General features: G+C 41.7%; 1 protein-coding gene across 1 annotated transcript in view; it reads right to left on the reverse strand.

Moving 5' to 3' along the window:
* The window catches only part of LOC140547076 (phospholipid-transporting ATPase ABCA1-like), a 237,774-nt gene that overhangs the window by 45,990 nt on the left and 167,137 nt on the right, over positions 1-24,647 (reverse strand). The window contains exons 32-38 of the mRNA XM_072670600.1: positions 23,253-23,347; positions 22,769-22,874; positions 19,570-19,644; positions 18,636-18,802; positions 13,054-13,231; positions 8,888-9,003; positions 6,798-6,942 (exon numbers count right to left, since the gene is read on the reverse strand). Of these exons, the coding sequence (XP_072526701.1) occupies positions 6,798-6,942; positions 8,888-9,003; positions 13,054-13,231; positions 18,636-18,802; positions 19,570-19,644; positions 22,769-22,874; positions 23,253-23,347 (882 nt within the window). The remainder of the gene's footprint in view (positions 1-6,797; positions 6,943-8,887; positions 9,004-13,053; positions 13,232-18,635; positions 18,803-19,569; positions 19,645-22,768; positions 22,875-23,252; positions 23,348-24,647) is intronic.

The following is a 24,647-nucleotide window of genomic DNA, read 5'->3' on the forward strand; positions in this document are numbered from 1 at the left end:
CGTCAGGAGAATATGGTGGTGTTGACACTGGAGAGCTGCATCTCACCTCCAGACTCTGCTAGTTGTTGGAATATGGGTTGTCAAGTAAGTCAAGGCCTTATGACCGCAGCTTTTCCTTTGCCAGTGTCCGAAGACGGGGAGCTCAAACTAGGGCATGCAACAAAGAAACAACTACCTCAGTTTATCCAAACTGGAGCTTAACTCACATCAGAAGGGAACACCAGCTTAATTATTACCGGTAAGAAGGAAGCCAACAGTGAAGAAGAAGGTAAGAAGGAAGCCAACTGAGCAAGGCTAAAAGCTAACCAGCTACAATCTATTTAACTTGGTAACAGCACAATGTACTGAAAGTCACAAAACTATGCTATAGTACATGTCACCTGTGAACTGTCATGGTGATGTAAACCAGACAATAAAGCAAAGCAAGGCTCGTCATGTTTTTGTTTCATTGAGGCAAAATAACAGGGTGGTAAATAAGCTTCTAAAACAGCATCTGAGCATTTTTTGCCCCACAAATATCTCAAATAAAAATGTAAAATACTCAAGAAATGTGAAAAGAAATTTGTCAGCTTTAACCCTGTGGAGTATACAAATGTGCCAGTACAATGTTTCTATTAATATCAGAAATATAGTTTAAACATCTGTGGAGCCTCCACCCCTTCCTTTGCATGCCAGACCGTATGTGACAAATCCAGAGTTACAAGGCTGTGAAAAGCTTGTCTCAACTCATCAAAGAGGTCAAGTTTGCTCTGAGGGTAAAAATGGGGGGTGTCAATGTGGATGTTTTTACTGTAAGATCAGGCTGCAAGTAGAGTGACAGCTTCAGCGCTTCTACTCAAAAAACAATTTTACACAATTTCATTTTTGACATTTTTTTACACATTTATAAACTATTATATTAATACATTTCACTGCATTTGTCAAGCTGAGACTCTTAAATCATTTCCAGCACCAAAACTACCCGTCCACCTGGGTGAGGGTATGTTTTTACAGGAAATATGAAGAATTTTATTTTTCTCCATGGTTTGAACCCTGTAGCTGCTTCTGTACACAGTGTGAATAATTCTGGATGAATGGACCAATAGAAATGCCCTAAATTACCCAGAATAAGCTTTTATTTTACATTGACTTACATTTAAAATAGGAACAGTATTTCATTGGACTCCTGAGGGTTAAAAATGAGCATTAACTAATAAACATAAAATCATTTTGTATGTTTTATTATATTTTTATTATGTAAATAATAAAATTCTAAATAATAATATTAGCAAGTGTTTAATTTAGGACTGAGTTTATGGAGTTCAACTGTCCTGATAGTCCAGTTCATTTCCATAAAGAATCTCATTCATTAATGTTACTCGACTTTACTGTAGCTATGCTACTAAATCAACCAAACGACTTGGCTGAAGTGTGTGTGTGTGTGTGTGTGTGTGATCAGTCACAAATTCGCTCTGTTTGTGTCACTGACCTACTTGCAAGCCGCGGGTCGCTTTGTTTTAAAGTGGCAAACTAAATATTATGCTAATGTAATTACTTAAGCATGACACGCCCTTCTATGCATATGGACTCGGACACACACACACACACACACACACACACACACACACACACACACACACTGCATTAGCCACAGGGGATCAGCACTTTTCCCGCTGGAGTGTGTTTTCTCTCTCTACAGGGCATACAGAACTGGGACACACACACCCACGCACACACACACACACACACACACACACACACACCTGCAGAAATGCTTTAGAACTTCACAATAATGTTCACACACACACACTCTCTCTCTCACGCAAACACACAATGACAAAATCAAATGAGCCAAACTCATCAACACCAGACCTTCCAACCAGAATCTGGCAGAAGCTTGTTTATGGCTACCGAAGGTGTCTGGTCAAAGTGCAACTTGCCAAGAGACTTTAACTAAAAGTGACCAAATATTTGTGGACACCCCTTCTAATGAATGCATTCAGGTACTTGTGTCTACTGCTGACACTGATGGGCAAAAGCATGTAGGCTAGGAATTATGGTTGGTGCTCGGTCCAATACTTTTAGGATAAGTTGCGGAGTTGGAGATGAGGTGGGGTGGGGCGGTGGGGGGTAATGGGGGGGTCATTCAACATCCTGAGCTTACTAATGCTTTTGTAGCTGAATGCAATCACATCCTCACAATAATGCTCTAGTTCTCATTATAAAAGCTCACTGGTCATCAGGGTCCTCCAGGTTGTCCAGCTCTTTTGGACCAACTTAGGGACCCCTATAGAGCTTTGGAAATGTCTAGTGGTTCTTAAACCGCTGGGAAAGTCCAGCTTTGGAAAAGTCCAGTGGTTCTCAAATCAGTTCTCAGGGACCTCCAGGCAGTCCAGCTGATTTGGTCCAACTTGAGGACCCCTACAGAGCTTTGGAAATGTCTAGTGGTTCTCAAATCAGTTCTCAGGGACCTCCAGGCAGTCCAGTTGCTTTGGTCCAAGTCAAATACACCAATAGAGCTTTGGAAATGCCCACTGGTTCTCAAATGACTTATCAGGGACCTCCAGACAGTCCAGCTGCTTTGTCAACTTAGATACCCTCATAGAGCTTTGGAAATGCCCATTGGTTCTCATAATGGTCCTCAGGGACATCCAGGTGATCCAGCTCTTTTGGTCCAACTCAGATACCCCCATAGAGCTTTGGAAATGCCCATTGGTTCTCATACAGGTCCTCAAGGACCACCAGGTGATCCAGCTCTTTGGTCCAACTCAGATACCCCCACAGAGCTTTGGAAATGCTCTTTGGTTTTCATACTGGTCCATAGGGACCTCCAGGTGGTTCAGCTCTATTGGTCCAACTCAGGGACACCTATAGAGCTTTGGAAATGCCCATTGGTTCTCATACTGGTCCTCAGGGACCTCCAGGTGGTCTAGCTTTTTGGTCAAACTTTGGACACCCTGAGCCAACACACAAGCTGTAACTCAAATCGCAATATCTTCCAATTTCGGTATCTTCTAATATAGATGAACATCTTCACATGCCTAATTTGCACAGTACTGGATATATCGGTAGCTATAGAAACATATGCAGCCAGATCAGATTTTTCCATCCAATTACCTTCCCTTGAGAACCCCTGACCATAAACAGAATAAAGACAGACAGAGAGAATGAAAGAGAGTGAAAGAATGGGAATGGAAATTCAGTTCTGATTGCACAATGTGGTGTCACCAGAGAATTATGCATCAGAATATCTCCTAAAAATTATCATAAAAATAATACAAAAAAAGTGCAAAAAGTCAAAACTCAGAGGCAGAATACTAAAAGCACACAGAGAAAGAGATTCCTTAATGATTCCTCTCCTCTCTGTCTTTCTTCTCGTCCCTCTGAGAGGGAAAGTGTAAATGGACAGAGTGTCAATAAAGCATGAGAAACCTTTTCCAACAGAGAGAGCGCTCGCCTCTCACTTCCACTATAAAGGCCATAGAGGACTTTGACCCTGCAGACGAGAGAAAGAGAGAGAAGATTCCGGAAAGAGATATTTCAGGAAGAAAGAGAGAGAGAGAGAGAGGTTTACCGTCTGCATACAGAACAAATCAATAAAGTGCATGTCCTGCATCCGCCTGAGAAAAGTTCAGTCCAGCTCCGCAGCCAAGAACTCTAAAGCTAGGACTGGGTTCAAGTCTCAACTGTGCCATGGCCAGAGTTGCAGAGGTTATGAAGAAAAGGATTTGCAATATTTTTGAGTGTGGATGGAGGCATCAGTGCCAACGTCCATGAGGATTTGAAGAACCATTCTGGACTAAATAATGAGAAAAGAACATTATTACAATTGTGATATTTATTAATATAGTGTGGGATAACTTGAGAGTGATAAAGGCCCAAGAGCAAGAAATTTCAACTGGGCAGCAGCATTCCTTCATCACTCCAGCAGGAACATTCAGGGGTCAGCTGATTCCATTTTTGATATATTTAGATATTCAGACGATGCTTTAGTGAAGGTGTCGCTGCACAGTAGAACAGTGAATCACCACTCTCGATTCTGCTAATAGTCCTTGAAGATCCCTTTCTAGCAATTCTACCAGCAGTCTCTGAAAGTTTGCTTGGTCTTCCAGACCTCCACTTGACCTCTTCTGTTAACTGCCATTTCTTAATCACATTACAAACTAAGGAAACAGCTTCCTGGAATCGCTTTGCTACCTTCTTATAGCCTTCTCCTGCCTTGTGGTCTTCCATTATTTTAATGTTTAGAGTACTAGACATCTGCTCAGAGGAGCCCATGACTGTTGGCTGTTGGGCCAAGAGCTGTGTCTGACGCTGTTCCCTATTCACTATATAGTGCACTACTTTGGGGTTTCAGCTAAAAACCTTGTGCAGAACTTTCAGTGCACTGCAATGATCCCACAATGCACCACAATAAGTAGCATAAGTGGCCGATTCTCAAACTGCATTCTTGTCTGCACTTGTGCTCCTGTGGACTCGGAAACGTCATCAGTTGCAGCCCAAGTACTGTTCTATTCAAAGGTTCCCATCTAGAGTACAGTCTGAGTGCCTCCGCACGTATTTTCGAGGATGCATGCTGTTCCAACAGCTCTGTGACGAAGGTTGCAACACTGCCATTGATGCTTATGCTGTTCCAATTACTGTAGTTGTAAGGGGTGGCTCTAGGGCAATTCCCCACACCTGGGCAGTAGGCTATATAGGCACACAGATCCAGTTGCCCCACTGCTGGATCTTTTGATTCTGGTGGTGTGTGTGTCTGTGTGCCAGTCTGGAGTTCTCGAGTGGAAGGCTGAGTGTGTGTCACTTCACATGTGTCTCTCCCGAGTCTGTCTCCCTGTGTCTGTGCAGTGTGTCTGTGTGTGTGTGCGCGTAGCACACATACACTTGTGTACCAGAGGAAGGCAGGAGTGTCTGTCTTCCCTGGTGTGTGTGCCTGTGTGTGTGTGTGTGTGTGTGTTTGTGTGTGTTTGCACACATACACTAGTTTTACAGAGGAAGGCAGGAGTGTCTGCCTTCCCTGCAACTTCTCAGTTTTCTGGTTTCTTTTGGGAGATCCTTTTTGCCCTTAGTTGTATTTCCTTCTGGTGTTAAAGAGGTAGCCAGCTCTCCCCTGGCGTCCTTTGTTTGTTTCCCGCCTTTTGTTTCGCATTAGACGCGACGTCTCCTTAATTATTAAATCCACCCCTTTACATTTCTTTTGTTGGTCACTTTGATAACTGCTGCTTTGGTGAAGTGGCAGAGCGTCGGTATCGCGACGCGCCGGCCTGGGTTTGAGTCCCGGGTGGTTCATTTCTCACTTCCATTTTGCCTGTTCTAAGAATAAAGACTCTGCACTTGGGCCCGTTGGTCACGTGATTGTGGTAGCTCACTCAGCAGCGCGCCGGCCCTCCAACACGGCGGCCTGGGTTCAAACCCTGCTGTAAGTGAGCACCCCATTACAGTAGTACTGCAGAATTACTGCACAGAGTCCTCCCGTCCTTGCGTTGAACTCGTGAGTCAAAATTGCCAATGAACTTGAAGTCAGTACTACAACGTCTTGACGTATGTTCTTTGTATTGAGAATCCCAATCCCAATGTACCCTATCAGACATGGAATATCCAGAATCCATTGCATTGAAGAAGTTCGCCTACAGCTTCTCTGAGGAGGGCCGACTGTCAGATCGCTAATAAGAGAGAGATAATACTCTGCAGTATAATGAGGTGTCCAACACTGTTCACTACCCTGTCGAATTCTGTTCGCTATAGTAGTGCTCTATCTAGTGATCTGGATTTTTGCATGTGGGGGACAGTCAATAAGGCACAGTTGCGGACACAGATATGGTTTGAGGGGTTCGAGCATTTATAAAGCTTTAAAATCTGCATCACCTGTTTTTTTTTCCATAACGACAACTGCGAACAGACCACAGCCCTAACAAGCTAATTAAGGTCTGAGACCTTGGCAAAAGTTATCTGAGAGCTTTAATCTTTTGGGGTGCCCAAACTTCATTTAGACAGTTAGCAAAATGTGGAGGTGTCATATGCTGAACCACAATCATTTGATCATCCTAATTACTATGCGTACCTTGTTTAAGGCCAATTACTGGCATTAACTGTGTCCTCAATACTGGGTTTGAGCCAACCAGCTGTGTTCTGAGACAGAGTGGGAGTAAATCAACCTGTGATACTTGTGAGAGGTTTTAAGTTTGATGTCTTCATTGTTATTCTAAAGGGGTATCACTATACATTATTTGGGCAAAAGTATTGGGACACCTGCTCATTCATTGTTTATTTCTACATCAAGGGCATTAAAATGAGTTTATTCTGTCTCTACTGTCCAGGGAAGTTTTCTACTACATTTTAGAGCAGTGCTGTGAGAATTTGATTGCATTCAGCACAATGAGCAAGTTAGGTGAGGTCAGGATGTTGGATGATCACTGTCCCACCTCATCTTCATCTCCACAACCCATTCCACAAATACTGGATGAAGCACCAACCATCATTCCAGAGAGCATAAAGTGCAGTGTTCCAGTGCTCCACAGCTCAGTGCTGGAGGGCTTTATACCCTTCTAGCCTCATGTCTGGCATTAGGCATGCTGCCAGTAGGTTCATGTTTATCTGCTCCAGGGAGTTCTCTTGTATTGGCAATACTTATCTGCTTCATTTGTACATCTGTGTCAGCAATAAATGCTAGTAAATGTAGCTGAATGCATTCATTAGACGGGGTGTCCACAAACATTTGGACATATTTCATAATGTGTGCATGTATGAGTGAGTGTGTGTGTGTGTGTGGGGGAGGGGGGGGGGTAGGTAGGTGGGTGGTGTATGTACTTGTGACTAACCGGGTCATTGAACAGCTCCATGACGAAGGTTGCAACACTGCCATTGATGCCGATGAAGAGGTTGATGGAGGTGAGCACTACGTATGCTGTGCTGGGAACGCTGAACAGGAATGAGGCGGGGTACATCATGGGAGTGATTGACCAGCTGTGACACACACAACATCATAGCAATAATGAATTCTTCAGTCATCCTCTTCTTCTACGTCTTTACAGCTGCAAACCACGTTGTTCTTGTTTTCCTAGCTTTCCACCAATCAGTTGATTTCCACACATTAAATGCTTTGTCTGACTCTGATTGATTTATGCTGATTAATCCTGATTTTTCCAGCCTCATGATGGCCTGCTCACTCGGAACAGACCCTCCCCTGATCTTTGCCTTCAAACAACAACAACAGATGCAAATGTCCTTTCTGAATCCAACTCTTTTCAGCTATCATGTGCATGACCTACAATTTATGACATACAGCTGACACCTACAAAAAAACAATGACTAAGTGACCAACTGCCTAATTCTTTCTGTCCAGCTATCATAGACCAAAAGATCACCACTGGTCACTTATAAAGCTTTTCTTCGTAGGGTTCTTTGAATGATGCCATAAAAACCTGCTTTTAGCTCCCTGAAGAACCTTGTTTGTAAAAGAGCTCTATGAGAATGAAGAACCTTTATATAGGTTTAAAGAACTTTGACTTGATGGACGTTCATAACACTCACAGATCTCCTTCGCAATATTGATTTCTTTATGGAATCAAAAGTGGTTCTTCTATGGTGTCACTCAGGGAACAATCTGAAGCAGCTTTCTCATTTGTAAGGTTGTGGAGGAAGGCCAGTATTTAGAGTACTTATCCCACATCTAGTTTATCTAGTTTAGCAGTCCTTCATTCACGTTTTAACACTGCAAGGCTTATTATTATCACTATGGCATATTACTCAGCAACTACAGGGACTTTTGTACAACCTGGTGGGGCTATTCTCCGGTAATAGAATCTGGTTTGTAATTGGTTCACCGTTTTTTAAGGGGCTAAAGTAATTCGGGTGAGCCGCTGGTGGAACGGAACAATGTCTAGAGTTCAGAGAGAAGATCAGCAACCAGACCTGTGCTCTTCTAGAAGAGCGCCCTCTACCCACCTGAAGAGAGCAAGGGCAATTGTACTCTCTTGGGGCCTTGACTGCCGATGACTATCGGGCGGACCGGCATTTGAACCAGTGATCCGCTCATCATGGCGACAGCGCCTTAGTCCCCTGGACCACCCCGGGCCCCAGGAACTTTGTGCTTGATATTTGGCTAAACTTGGATATTCAAATAATTAAAAGTAATAAGAATTCTCTTTTTTAATACATTAGTCCACACCACTGCTGAGATATGAGGAGGGGACTCTAGATCATAGATATACATTTAAAGTGCCTTGCTGCCATGTTTTCAAATGCCAGATGTTATTTTATCTGCTTAGTCGCTAGTGTACAGTGTACTGTTCTCTCTACCTGAACATTAGCTGCTATACTCATTCCTGCACAAGATGCTGTTTACAAAACCAGACTCGTCTACCTCAGCATTCACTCCAGAACTCCCTGTTTTACTCTTCATTTACATGCACAGCACATCACTGCTTTACATATTTATTCCATTTTACTGTTAGTGTAGTAACTTAGTTTGGACCTTAATCACTCAGCCTTGACACACACACTTGCACGTATTTGTATGTGTATATATTGGTCTTTATTGTATTTATCGTCATTGTAAATATTGTCTATGCACCCTGTCTCATGTTTTATCTATTGACCTTGCACTATTGTATGTCCCACCTATCCTGCACCGCAGACTTAGCCTAACAGTGTTTCGTTGTCCTGTACAAGCCTCTATTAGTATAACAACAATAAAGCTGGATTGAATTGAATAGAAATTACTCTTAAAGGCATTGTGGTGTGAAAAGGGTCCATAACTTTACTGACAACAGCACATTATGACTGTTTACGGGGTGTTTATACGAGATATATCTCTATATATATATATATGAGAGAGAGAGAGAGAGAGAGAGAGGGTGTTATATAAGTACTGTTGGAAGTTTTAACATAAGTTGAAATCCAGACTTACCCATAGAGGACCAGCAGTAAAATGAGTGCAGGCAGGTTTGGAGGGGACACATATGCTTTTTGTTGAAAGGAGAGGAAGATGATGATGACGATGAAGCATGGCACAATGTAGTTACACTACAAAAAAATGAGAGGACAAACATCATGATTATGCACATAAAACACTGGGGTTTCATGATACTTTGAGGCATTTCCTAAAGAATCAAATCATCAAAGTATGAGATTGTAGGAAATTCTGAATCATTTCCTGATGAATCATAATTGAACTGAATCAAAGTATGGTAAAGTCTAAGGTTTCATGATGACCTGAATCAGCTCCTAGAGAATCCTGATTCAACCAAATCATGCCAAGGGTTAAGATTTCATGATGCTCTCAATCCTTTCTGGAAGAATTATAATTCAATCAAATCATGGTAAAGTTTGAGGTCCTATAATGCTCTGAATTGTTTCCTAAAGAATCATAATTCAATTAAATCAAATTGTGGTAAGGTTTTAAGGTTTCACGATGTTCTAAATAATCTAAACTGAACTAAATCCAATTCAGGTAAAGTCTGAAGTTTAATGATGACCTGAATCAGTCCCTAAATGCACTGTATTTATATAAAATTGAGGAAAAGTGCTTAAAGTCCTTAAAGTCCTTCATGCTCTGAATCGTTTCTGGAAGAATTATAATCAACTTCTATCCAACTGCTTCAAAGTCAGAGTCCTTGTGATTCTCTGAATTGAGGTTTTATGAAGGTCTTAATAATTTCTTGAAAACTGGTAATATAACTGAATCTAATCATTGTTAGATTTGAGATTCCCCAATACTCTAAATTATTTGCTATTTAAAGTATCATAATTTAATCAAGTTGTGGTGAAGTCTGAGATTTTATAATGACCTGATCAGTTCCTAAAGAATCATAGCTGTATTATATCAAATTAGGGTAAAGTCCTTAGGTTTCATGCTCTGAACCGTTTCTTAAAGAATTATAATCAACTTCTATCCAATTGTGTTAAAGCCTGAGTCTTTGTAATGCTCTGAATCATTTCCTTAAGAATCATAATTGAATCAAATTAGATCATGGTTACATATAAGGTTTTTTGAAGGTCTGAATCACTTCTTGAAAACTAATAATATTATGAATCTAATCATTGTTAGGTTTGAGATTCCCCAATGCTTTAATTATCTGCTAACACATTATAATTTAATCAATCTTTGTTTTGGTGAAATCTGAGATTTTATGATGCACAGCATCATTTTCTAATGAATCACAATTAAACTACAATAAAACTGTGGTGAGATTTTATGAGGGTCTGAATCAGTTCCTGAAGAATCCTAATTAAATTATGTCAAACTGCGATCAGCCTTAGATTTTATGATGGTGTGAATCGTTTCCTAAAGAGCCTTCAAAGTATAGAGAATCAAAGTATAGTAAAATCTAAGCTATTATTACATTCTGAATCATTTTGTTAAGACTCATAATTGAGTTGAACTGAACTGTGGGGAAGTTTGAGATGTCATGAGACACTGAATCCTCTTCTAATGAATCATAATTGAATCAAATTGTTGTGAGGTCAAAAATGTGCCCCCCCCCTACTCAGTCCATTTTTTTACTAAACAAAAACACACCACTGTGTCAGCCTGTACCAGATAAGCTTAATTCATGTGTGTGCAGGCTACGGCTTTGACCTGCTACGATGGCTGTGGGGGAGGGATGAGAAAGCTCTGTTCAACGTCTCTCCGAGCAGAGCAGTGTCTTCTCGGTCTAATAAATGAGAAGTCTTCTGAATAGGACTGTGAGCTGAATCAATGTGTTTTTAATTAGCCGTCTCAGTGCTTCTTTTCAATCTTCTCTGCCAGCCCGTGTCCATCTATCCTCTCAGAGCGCTGAGGGGGCACCTCACTCAGGAAAGGGTTAATTGGATATAATCCGTAATTGAAGAAATCTTTAGCATGTTTAAGCAACATGTAGCAAATATCCATCCGCAGGACGAGCGCCCAGACCAGACTGTCATTTATCACAAGGCTTTACTGGGGCAGTTGAAAGTCTGAACCTGGTGGGAACAAAAGCAATTGACCTTTCCATGCTATTCAACATCCATGCTTGGCCCACAAATGCCTTCTTTCATGAAGAATGAATAAAGAGGGATGGTCATCAGGGCCCCAAGTGGTCCAGCGGAATAAGGCAATGTCACTATGACCAGAGAATCACTAGTTCAAATCCTGGTCCTGCTCCTAGACATGGTCAGGGTCACGGCAGGTCTGGAGCCTACGCAGAATCATTGGACACAATGCTTGAGTAACCTCCTGGACAGGGTGTCAGTCTATTGCAGGGGACCACGCACACAACCATTGGCTGCTATTATTATTATTATTACTATTGACCATCATCATTACTCTCATTATTCTTACCATCACCACTGCTGACTATATCAGTGCACCACAGTTTTGACCCCTTAGTTCCTGCACTCCTAGAATTACTAGCGCCCCGTACTGGCTCTGGCAGGTAACTGTCTAAAAAATTGACGTTACAATTTTGGTTCAGTCTGTTTCTGTCATATTTAGCTAAAATACGCTGCTCAGGTTTTCTTAATTAAAAAATACATGACAGCAGTAAGAGTTACGACAGCATACGCACAAGTGATGGGTGCAAAATTGTGCATGTGGTGATATAAAGGGTCCAATAAACATGCTAAGGGACACCAGGGACTGCAGTTATGGCACTTATATAACATTCCTTAATAAAAACAATATATTAAAAGGCAAAATTAATCATATTCCCGTATTTTAATATGATATTCATGTATTTTAATTTGGGACACACTTTTATTCTCATATCTTGACCCTCGCAAGTGTGGGAATACAAGTTTGGAGTCCTCACAAGCTTAGCAGTACAAGTAAGCCTGCACACACCCTCACACACGCAAGTGTCTGACCTCAGTTCGTCTGCAGAGGGAGAATAAAATATTAAAACGAGGAGCAAATGGCGATGGCTCACGGCTAAATCTGTCTGACTGCTGCCATAATGATATTTCACTGGCAATTTACACACATGTGCACATGAGCACACACACACACACACACACACACAGACAGACAGTCATGCACACGGTAAATTACCTGAGAGATGCCTCATGGGCAGTAGGGAGATGGTGAAGTGTGTGTTTGATAGAGCTAGATTGCTCATAGAATTCACACAGACATCCAAGATCTGACAGAGGCTTCTTCAGTAAACACAACACACACAGGCTTCCATTACACCCTTAAATAGGTAGGGAAAGGCTGAGGGCTGTGCCTGGGCTTGTGCGTGTGTGTATGTTTGATTTCCTTAAGTGCACAGAATGATGTGTTTATTATACAGTGTATACTGTATAATAAACTATATGCAGTGTTTAATGTTCAGTGTCCAGCGTATAGTGTTATTTATACAGTATGCATTGTTTATGGTAAGGTGTATAGTGTTAATTATACAGTATGCATTGTTTATGGTAAGGTGTATAGTATTAATTTTATGGTATGCAGTGTTTATGGTAAGGTGTATAGTGTTAATTATACAGTATGCAGTGTTTATGGTAAGGTGTATAATGTTAATTTTATGGTATGCAGTGTTTATGGTAAGGTGTATAATGTTAATTTTATGGTATGCATTGTTTATGGTAAGGTTTATAGTGTTAATTTTATGGTATGCAGTGTTTATGGTAAGGTGTATAGTGTTAATTATACAGTATGCATTGTTTATGGTAAGGTGTATAGTATTTATTATACAGTATGTCTTGTTTAGTGTATAGTGTGTGGTTTATACAGTATGTCTTGTTTAGTGTATAGCGTGTGGTGTATAGTATTTATTATACAGTACGTAGTGTTGAGTGTATAGCGTGTGGTGTATAGTATTTATTATACAGTATGTCTTGTTTAGTGTATAGCGTGTGGTGTATAGTATTTATTATACAGTATGTCTTGTTTAGTGTATAGCATGTGGTGTATAGTATTTATTATACAGCATGTAGTGTTTAGTGTATAGTGTGTGGTTTATACAGTATGTCTTGTTTAGTGTATAGCATGTGGTGTATAGTATTTATTATACAGTATGTCTTGTTTAGTTTATAGCATGTAGTGTATAGTATTTATTATACAGTATGAAGTGTTCAGTGTATAGTGTGTGTGGTGTGTAGTGTTTACTGTACCATGTCCCAGATGAAGTTGGCGATCCAGTAACCAGCAGGATTCACCCCGCTGACAAACTGCAGGTGTTTGGCTTTGCTGACACGCTCCTGAATGAGGAAGAGGACAAAGCTCGCCGGGATGAAGGACATGGCGAAGATGACGCAGATGGACACCACCACGTCTGTGGAGCTGGACGCTCTAGAGAAGAGACAGTATTGATACTCAGATTAGGAAATGCTGATTTGATCAATACACCCCCACACATGGTGTCAAGCTAAAGGTAATACAGTTGCTCAGTTCTCATTGAGGTGGACAGGGTACAGCTGTAAAGGACAACGGCATGTTCACAGGGAATCATTTCTACCTGGCTGGAGCAATAGTCCGAACTGTATTTAGAACTTTATATGTAGCAAAGGTTTGAGACCTTTTTGTGATCAATAACCAATTTACTAGTCAAATGATTGCTTAATTAACAAGTCTTCATTTATTAAGTAATGACCCTTACAGTAAACATGCTGGTGTTTTTGGTATCATACACACTCTGCAACTGACTCGTAGGAGTCAAAAAAGACTGAAATGCCTGAAGGATCCCAAACATGACCTTGACCTCCACAAAGGCATCGAAGGCCCTGGGATCACCTCTGAACCTGACTGAGATTTGTTTTAGAGAGCAAAAGCCAAGGTTCGTGCTTTTCATGACCTGCTCACTGTACGTTCACCCACTGCTTGCGTCCTCTCATCCATCATAATGACATTACAAAAACAACGTCTGGATCAACAGTGACCTTCTCGCTGGTTGAGATCACATTTGTTACACTAACAACTCATTCCGATCAGGTGCTGGCTAACCCGGAGAGGGACTGAAATGCTCCCAGTTTGCTGAAGGCGAAAAAAAGACTAGCTGCATCATGGCCATCACAGAGGGAAGAGAACCTGGAGAACTTTGGGCTGGAGTTCAGGAGGCTTCTGCCTGTGGAAGGAAGCCAGTCCTACCTTTCGGATAAGTAGAGCCAGGAATAAGAGATTTTGACAGTTAAAGGGAGGTAACAGGGTGGTGGTGGGTTGCAAAGACTGAGAGATGGTATTTATAGGATATTTGGGAGGAGGGGCTTCAAGCATGATCATATTATTTTATAGCTATAGTAGCAGCTGCAAACAGAGGTGAAATGACTGATATTACTGCTAACAATCATCTGTTCTGATCGGACTCTGACTCTGATACACGGAAAAGTAGACAAATGCCACAATCCATCTAGAGGCAGGTAGAAATCATTACATTTCCATCAAAGTTAAAAGAGATTTCAGCCTTTTGCCTAACAAGGTAAGCCCATTCTAATTTTAGCTTGATTTACAAAGGTCTAACCCTGTATCTTAGTAACTTTAGTAACTAATTAGACTGGCTTCTTGTTGCTAATAATGGTGTTTATCCATCAGAAGTTAATTACTTTACAATAACAGGACACAATTAACAGCAACTTAAGAATGATAACTTTTTTATAACTAATAATGTTTCTTCATGAGGTGTTAATTATTTAAATGTTACATATGGTTGCTGTCATGATAAATAGTTACAAGTTCATGATGAAAGGACCAAAATTACTTAGAATAAAACCATTTTACATTGACTTCAATTGAAAGGTAAGAAAGTTGCCATTTTGGTGATAGCACAGGTTTTTCATAAGACCAGTAATAAGAAAGTAATTATATATATACACAATTAGTAATAATTCATACATAAACTGTGAATAATAACTGGATATTTTAATTGGATATATTAATTGGATGGTCCATTATGGGTGCCTCATAGATGATCACCTGACATTCAACTAACATGTAAACGTGAATATGTAATTAAAACACATAAACTCTAAATTGAATGTAAGTGACTGTCTATTGAATGTAACCCTATACCTAACCTTAACCCTAAACTCTAATGTTAACCTAAACCTTAAATCTAACCCTGAACCTAGTCCTAAAAAGGTAAGGTTACGTTATAGATGTAGGGTTACATTCAGCTTCTTCAGTTGCATTTCACAGATGTTCAGTTGAATGCCAGGTGAGCATCTTTCCTGGTAACACTTTATTTGGAGTGGTCCTTTATAGATGATTAATAAACTTCTGACAGAGTATCAGCAACACATTCAGCACCACATCAGCAGTGAAGCATCTGAATACACTAAGGTAAATATCCTGATGTTCTGTTGATGCATTAATTACATTCAGTAGATTTACTGAATCATCTGTTACATCAAGTAGACTTAATATGTTACGTCCATTAAACATAACCTAAACAAAACCTAACCCTGGCCCTAACCCTAACCTTAATCTCATCCCAAAATCTAAACCTAACCATCAATCTGGCCCCAGGTCAAACCCTAACTTCAACTCAATCTAAACCTAACCATCATCCAACCTTAACCTCAACCCAAAACCTAATTCTAACCATTATCCTGGTGATAATCCTAACTTTAGCCTCAACCCAAAACCTAATGCTAACTCTAACCTTGGCCATAATCCTAACGTTAACCTTAACCAAACCCTGAGCCTAACCTTAACCTCAACCCAAACCTAATCCCTACCATTATCCTAGTCATAATCCTAACCTTAACCTCAACCCAAAACCTAACCTTAACCTTAATCTTATCCCAAAATCTAAACATAACCATCACTCTGGCCCCAGGCCTAACCCTAACTTCAACTCAATCTAAAACCATCATCTTGGCCCTAACCCTAACCTTAACCTTATCCTAAAACCTAATCCTAATATTAACCTAAACCCAAAACCTAACCCTAACCTTAACCTCAACCCTAATCCTAATCTTAACCTCAACTCAAAACCTAAAACTAATCTTAACCTCAACCCAAAACCTAAGCCTAACTACCATCATGGCCCCAGTTCCGCTCCAGTTCCAGACTGGTTTCAGCAGCAGGTCTATAGCAGCTAGTTGAAGATGTTGAGATGGTTCTGTATTAGACCTGTTAGATGATCAGTGATTCTTTTTGATTGGACTCAGCTGAGTTCACTAAAAGTCTCTTGATGTTCAGATGCTGCTACACCACTGAGATGTTGATGCCATGAGATGTTACTGAGGGTCTGATAAGTGTTTATTTCACTCCAGATGCGTGTCACACATTCCCTATTAACCGTGTGTGACCATACTGATAAAACTGCAGGTTGTGAATATCGGCTGATCTCACAGGCCTTCCCGAGATTTTGGTGGGGTCCTCTTTGCTGGTCTTATGTGACAATATCAGAATCAGCCTGTTTGTCTTTTTTCACAGATACACTCAGAAGTTCATCTAGCTGACTCAACCTAGTGGTCATGGTCTTCACTGGACGGGGAGTGTTTCTAGTTCTCTGTCCAGGCTCCTGAGACTGAGATCAATAGGCTAGAAGGTGAATTCTGATCCTGGACCTGAGCAGCCCGGGCCTGTGCTTTATGAATGCTGGAGTATGTCTCTCTCTCTCTCTCTCTCTCTCTCTCTCTCTCTCTCTCTGCCTATACACCTCCCTCTGTTCACACCCCCTTACTGCTGGACTTTGATAGATCTTTCTCTCTCTCTCTCTCTCTTTCTCATTGCCTCTATCTACCCCTCTCTCTCTCCATCTCTCTACCCCCTCCCCAGTCTCTTGCTCTGCATTCACACTCCCTCTGTTCACACCACCTCCTCACCCCCCCACACACACCACTGCTGGACTTTGATAGATCTCTCTCGCTCTCTCTCCCTCCCTCTCTCTCTCTCTCTCTCTCTCTCTCACGCGCGCTCTCTCTTCTTTTTAGACTCTCGCTTACCTCCCTCTGAGATGCCTAAGGGTTCTACTCACATATACACACACATACTCACATATACACACAGACACACACACACACTCTCTCTCTCTCTCTCTGAAGGTCAGTATGCTGCAGTGCTGTTTTATTCATCATTAACGTGGATACAAGGCAAGAGTGTTGATCCCTCAATGAAATTCTCATTAGGTAACAGGAAAGGATATGGCCAGTTACCCTTACACACTCGCACGCACACACACACACACACACACACACACACACACACACACATACACACACGCGTACCCACCCATGCCTCCAGCGCTGCGTCTTTGTCTCTGACACAGACTCCCAATTCCTAATGATCCATCTTCATTTACAACACAGTGCTGTCAACACACCCTCACAAGGTGGGCTCAATTAAGCGTGAAAGTGCACGCACACACACACACACACACACACACCTCTCACGGACACACACACACACATATGCGCTACCTACAGGGATATCACCATATTAAATAAGCTCCCTATACTAATGTAGGACTGCATTTATCAAAGAGGGTCGGACGCAATCAGGCCAGCAGACTGTGATATGCTTTATTATGCTTTAATAATACCGGCCCACGGACACGCGGTCAGACGCGGCTTTATTTAAGACCGCTGACCAGCAGCACGGAGCAGGTAACCTTGAACACCAGCGAAGAACAGAGGTTGACTAATGAACTAATAACCAGTGTGGTTAAAACACACGTGCCCACACACACACACACACACACACACACACACACATAGCAATGTAGAGCTGTGAGAATGTAGAACTCATAGATAAAGGTCAGAAGGATTACTCCTAGGGCCGTGGATGAAGACTCCTGATTGGCTGAACATTCAAAACGTGGCCCCTGATTGGCTCGATACTCATGATGCAGTGTATTTTTAGACTACTGATGATGTGCCATATGCCATATGGTTGAGTAAATACACTAAATTAGGTCCTGACTGGCTGATATATATATGAGAGCTCTTATTGGCTGAATGCAAATCATTGCAAATCATTGGTTAAATACACCAAATGGCATCCTGATAGGCTGATATAGCATGAGGTATACACTATATGGACAAAAATATTCGGACACAGTCCCTCATTGAATTCATAAACTCAAGCACCTAGCCATGCAGTCTGCCTTTACAGACATTAGTGAAAGAATAGGTTGTGGTTCTAAAGAGCTCACTGAATTCCAGCGTGGTACTGTATGTATTAGGATGCCACCATCAGTTGGTGAAATTTCTTCCCACCTGTGAGTGGTATTATTGAAAAGTGGAAGCGTGTAGGAACCACAGTAACCCAGCCAAGATGTGTCAGACCAGATCCTGAGGGGCATAGTGCATAAAAGTTCCAAAGCTCTGCTGACTTAATAACTGCAGAGCTCCAAACCTAATGTTAGAGCTGCAAAGGGGGCAAGTCCATATTAATGCCTATGGATTTAGAATAGATATGTCATAAAAACCTCTTGTAGGCATAAAGTGTGGGTGTCTCTATACTTCTGTCAGTTTAGTGTATGAGACATAGCTCAAAGTTATATATGAGAGCTCTGACTGGCTAAACACTCACACAGTTATACACAAGTCCTCCTGACTGGCTGAAAAGTCACAAAAGCAGTACATGAGTACTCCTGATTGGTTCGATACTCACAGAGTGATCTACTGGAGCTCACCTCTACTGGGGTGGTGTATGGGGGCTCAGACCTTTCTTAATGATTACAGAGTGACGTATGAGAGTCCTTGATTGACGGAATGCTTACTCAACAATACTGCATTGGCTGCATACTCACAAGACGGCGGAGAGCTGTTGTTTTGTGAGGTTGAGCGGATGGTTGAAGGCTGAGATGCCGTAGAGTTTTGGCTGCAGTCCGGCTGGAAGATTTGCTCTGAGGATGGCGTTGGTGGCCACGTTCAGAAAGGACGCTATTGCGTGCCAGCCCTGGTTATAGAACCACACCTAAAACACACACACATATACACCGACACACAGAGTGAGAATGAGAGCGAGAGAGAGAGAGAGAGAGAGAGAGAGAGAGAGAAGGAGAGAGAGAGAGAGAGAGAGAGAGAGAGAGAGAGAGAGAGAGAGAGAGAGAGAGAGAGAGAGAGAGAGAATGAACAAAATAGAAAATAAGAAAAAAAGAGACAAGGGGGAGGAAGGCAGTCAATAGTAATTAATATTTCCAGCTTCTTCACTCAGAGTAAATTGCCCATAATGCTCTCTGTGTTTCTCTCATCATCTGAAACCAGTGTGAGATGGAGAAAGAGAGAACGAGAGAGAGAGAGAGAGAGAGAAGAAATAAGGGCCTAATTGACCAGGCAAACAGAGGGATGGAAGAAGAGATGAACACAGAAATGAGGCCCACCTCCCCACTGGCACTACAGCTCTAATTAGTGCTGCTCTATCTGCTGTGCAGGACCTCCTACAAAGCTCTAATGCTACATCACACACCCACGGTGTGCGTGTGTGTGTGTGTCCGTATGTCTGTGTGTGTGTGTGTGTGTGTGTGTGTGTGTGTGTGTGTGTGTGTTTGATGTTCAACCCTATTCAGCAATTCTTCAGAGCGTGTTACATATCTCCTGCCCGCTTCCACAAGGAAAGTGACACATTTGCAGCAATCTAAGCTATAAATAATAAAGCATATAATACAATTAAGGGGCATTTAAGCTGTTAAGCAGCGTCCGCCCCATGCAGAAAGGAGAACAAGAGGAATAGCTGCTACTTACTTTCACATTATCTTTTGTTCCCAGCTCTATCAGCAGTGTCTCCAAGTCCTGGAAGACCTTATCAGTAGTATTACTCTGGAGAGACAGAGCGAGAGAAACAGAGAGAGAGAGAGGGAGAGAGCATTGGCTTACACATGAACATTGTACATACAATAAGGAATACCTCTTCTTAACATACATTATATGGACAAAAGTATTGGGACACCTGCTCATTCATTGTATCTGCCAAAATCAAGGGTATGCAGATTTTAGAGCAGCATTGCTGTGAGGTTTTGATTGTGTTTAGCGTCGAGAGCATTACTTAGCTCAGGATGTCGGACCCCCAACTACCTAACTAACTAATCTCATCCCAAAACTATTGAATGGCGCACCAACCATCATTCCAGGGAACACAGTTCCACTGCTCCACAGCTCAATGCTGGGGGGCTTTATACCCCTCTAGCCCACACCTGGCATTAGGCATTAGACATGATGCTAAAAGGTTCATGTTTATCTGCTCCAGGGAGTCCTATTCTATTGGCAATACCTCTACTACTACAGGGACTAGAAAAGCTGTGTGTAAGCATGCACATTTGCACATCTGTGTCAGCAATGGGTGAAGCTTAAAGTAGCTGCAGGCACTCATGTGGGTGTCCACAAACATTTGAGAGATGCAATCATATGTCCATATACACAACCAGCCACTTCATAAGAACCAGCTTCTTCATCATCTTCATCATTAACAGTTAGGAGCTGTAGGTAGATATCCTCTAACCCTTCACCAATGGTCAGTTTCTGACCATGATGAACAGAGTAGAGCAGAACTGACTCTACACTGTACAGCATGTGGCCAGTGGATGAGCAAGCTATAGAGATTTGCATAGGATAATATGGCTATGTAGCCGTGTTGTGTGTGTGTGTGTCTGTGTGCAGGGCAGTGTGTATCAAAGGCAAGACTGTGCATCTGCTATCTGAAATACACAGTGACGGGTCATGATCCAACCTGACACGCTGCCTCTCCCCTGTGATTTCACACTCACACACACACACACACACACACACACACACACACACACACAGCAGATACATGTGATTTAAATGCTAATGGTAGAAGCACCAGAGGCTCAAGATGACCTCACACACACACATACACACATACACACACTGAGAGAGATAGCAAAAGAGAAAAGAGAGAGAGAGAGAGAGAGAGAGAGAGAGAGAGAGAGAGATAGAAAGAGAGAGAGAGAGATAGTATAAAGTATATAATGATAAAGTCAGACAGAGAGAGAAAAGAGAGCATGAAAGAGAAAGAGTGAAAAGCAAGTGAGACAAGCATGCACAAAAAAGAGAAAGCAGGAGAGAAAGAGAAAAGCAAAAAAAGAGAAAGCGAGAGAGAATGAGAAAGGAAGACAGAGAGAGTAAAACAGAGTAGAAAAAGTGAGAGAGCAACATCGAGAGAAAGTGAGAGTCAGAGAGAACGAGAGAGAGAGAGAGAGTACAGATGCTTTGATTCCCCGAATGGAGATAAAGGGTAAAGAGAAAGCAAGAAAGACAGAAAAGTAAGAGAAAGACGAGAGAGAGAGAGAGAGCAGCAGCATATAGAGGGTGAGAAAGAGAGAGAGAGAGAAAGGTGAGAGAAAAGTGAGAGAAAGCAAGAAAAACAGAGAGGAAGAGAGAGAGAGAGAGAGAGAGAGAGAGAGAGAGAGAGAGAGAGAGAGAGAGAGAGAGAGAAGCGAGAGACAGACAGCGGGGTGTGAGTGGACATTACTGATCAGTCTGGACGGGCAGGACTGTGTGTTCTTACTCGTACACATTTATGAATAATACATAACTCATAAACATAACAAATGCAGTGACCTCCCGAGGAGGAGATCGGAGACCCACACCCCTTTCAGCGCAGATTCCATTAGTGTCCAGTTTCCCAAAACCCATTTTTCTTGAATAATAATGAGCTTTTCCAAGCGATGAGGGCAGCTTGACGGCAGCACTGCGAACATGAGCGGATGCTGCGGCTTGAGGAGACGCCGCAGCGTCTCGAACCACTCGTCTGTCTGTGTTTCTTACAGGAAGAAAAACTGAGCCCTGTCCAGGAAATTCCAATCCCCATCCCTGTCCGGGCCTAAGAGCACTACTCATGATTGCTGTGTTTTCTTGTGCAGAAATTTTGTATTGATTTTTGAACACTCAGGTCACACTTGGAGAAAATCTCAGAAATTGCACTTCTCCATGCTCTAATGGCTGCACCACTTACTCTCTGAAAAGAGCCAAATGATCTTTGATGAACAGCTGGAATTGCTGGGTCGGACAACCATGTATGAAAGGAATAGTTTTCTCCTGTTCTGAAATGTAGTCCATCAGCCAGGAGATGTTTGGGGTCCAGTTTTAGCTTCTGTAGCTTTGCACTGGAGCTATGAAGCTAATGTAGCTAGCAACTAGCAATAATAGTCAATTGTTTATGTGGTTTCTGACACTGTATGACACACTGTTCCATACAGACATGGACAAACTCACAGTTTTATTCCAGATAAAAGTTGCTTAGTTGTGACATGAGACATTTCTACATGGTTTGGCACCATATCAGAATATGATGACCACCGACCTAATAGTGGGAATAAGCACCCTTGGCTCAGATGACACTAGCAAGACGTTGTGGTATGAACTGTATTAGGCGATGGAAGGAGTTTATCATATAGGTCATCTGCTCTACAGTGGCGCGTCTATTGCTCTGTACCACCTGCAGGAGTCATCATTCCTCTCTGGCATCAATGGCCTGTGGGGCACCACTGTTACGCTGCTGAGAGGCACTCAATGTGACTGTTATGGTCATATCAGAATATTATAACCACCACTGGTTTGGAATGAACTCGGCCTGGGACGTCACAGATGCCATGCGACAGGGTTTGCTGCACATAGAAATAAGCGAGCACACCAGTCAGATGTAGTAGAGTGCAAAACCATTGTCATTGTCAAATGATGCGATTTCACTGATGTCCAAAAGTACAGTTCATGCCACTGGCTAGTGACGTCTGAACCAATATATATATATATATATATATATATATATATATATATATATATATATATATATGAGACCGATATATATAACCTATTCTTTCACTAATGACTGACTGTGGCTACTGAATGAAACACCTGATTTCAATTATTTAAGGGGTCATTTACTATAAAGTACATGAGACACAAATGACGTGCATAAAGTTACCTGGGTGGAGTTAAAGAGAGCTTTGAGATCCAAAAGAGCTGCCGTTATCTCCGACTCCTTCAGTGTGACCTGAGAGTTCACTCCTCCAACAGAAATCCCTCCATAACTGGTGAGAATCAGAAAGAGGAATATTAGAATATTAGTCACGCACAAACACACACACACACACACACACACACACACACACACACACAAATACACATATATACGCATTCAAAAACATCCTGAAAAGCTGTTTTTATGAGGGTAGTGCAGGTTATTCTCAACGCCGAAGTCTCAGGTTTTTATATTATTATGATGTACTACTCTTTCATGTTTTCTCAGATGTTTGATGTCTGATGTGATGCCCTTTTATTTATAGAGTTCCATTTATGACTATTCTGCTCTTTCCTGACAGACTATCCTTTTACAGGTTTAATATCAGCAGCAAGTCTTACTGAAATAAACTGTTAGGTGGTCTGTAATGGATGCAATGCACTGTTACCGTATTTTTCCCGACTTTGCATACGTCTTCAGCAGGAAGTCGGTCATGTTTCGGCCAGAGAGGTCATGAAGAGTGTCTGTCGTGCTCTGCGTTCTCTAAAGAGAGAGAGAGATTTACATTAAAGAAAATACAAAACCCCTCCTCAGGTTGTCATTCAGCACCTGGCTGGGCTAATCAACAGTTCATTATATTATTATTATATTATTATTACATTATATTATAATAACCGTTAGCTAGTGATAACAAAATGTAATATTTATTTATAATATTAATTATTGACTTATTGTTGCGGGGCCTTTTTATCCCATATACCTTTTTAAATTTGTCTTACGCTCCAAGTTTTGTACATACTATAATACCAACATAGAATGGAGTTCAGCCCTGCGTAATTAAACCTCAACAAAAGTAGCTCTAACAAATAGCAGTGTGCTGCTAGCAACAGTAAGCTAGCACACAAATGCTCCTGAAGGACCCCTGTTTTCCTGTTTTCGGCTGCCTGATTTAAAGTAAACCTGCTCGCTTAGAAGCCCTATAAGAGCTGGGCCTTGAGAGGTAATAAGGCGTTGTCACTATGACCAGGCAGTCGCTGGTTTGAATCCCGCTCATGCATTTAGCCATCGGTATCTGTGTCCGCAAGTCAACCAGGATACACTAATAAGTAAACAGGATTTCCAGCAGTACACTTGATGTCCAAATGTTTGTGGACCCCCCTTCTAAAGAATCCATTCAGCTACTTTGAGTTGCACCCGTTGCTGCACACACACACACACACACACACACACACACACACACACACACACACACACAGCTTATCTAGTCCCTGTAGAGAGGCACTGCCAATAGAATAGGACCTCTTGGCTCATGCCTAATGCCAGGTGTGGACTAGAGGGGTATAACGCCCCACAGCATTGATCTGTGGAGCAGTGGAACTGTGTTCTCTGGAATGATGGTTAGAGCTCCATCCAATACTTTTGGGATGAGTTGGGGATGAGACAGGGTGTTGATCACCCAACATCCTGATCCACTAAGCCTTCCCTGGACAGTAGAGACAGTTACTCCAGGATACTCTCTTTTTTAATACCCTTAATCCAGGAAGAAGCAATTAACACAACCAGGTGTCCAAATACTTTTGTCCATATACTGTATTACAAACAAAGAATCCTTTCCAAGCTTTAATTATGAAATGATGTAAATTCTATAATTATATTTGTGCCTGTATTATATGTTTAATTGTATTTTTTCTGATGCTATATGATGTCATACAGTGCGGCAAGATCACATCTACTGGTCAACAAAAATAAAATACGTCAACCTCAGGTGGACAACAGACGCAGAGGGAGACATCGCTATGGAGACGACAAACACAGGAGATGACACATAGCGGCATTTTCCCTT

The sequence above is a fragment of the Salminus brasiliensis genome, chromosome 24 (genome assembly GCF_030463535.1).
Source record: "Salminus brasiliensis chromosome 24, fSalBra1.hap2, whole genome shotgun sequence".
Classification (NCBI taxonomy): domain Eukaryota; kingdom Metazoa; phylum Chordata; class Actinopteri; order Characiformes; family Bryconidae; genus Salminus; species Salminus brasiliensis.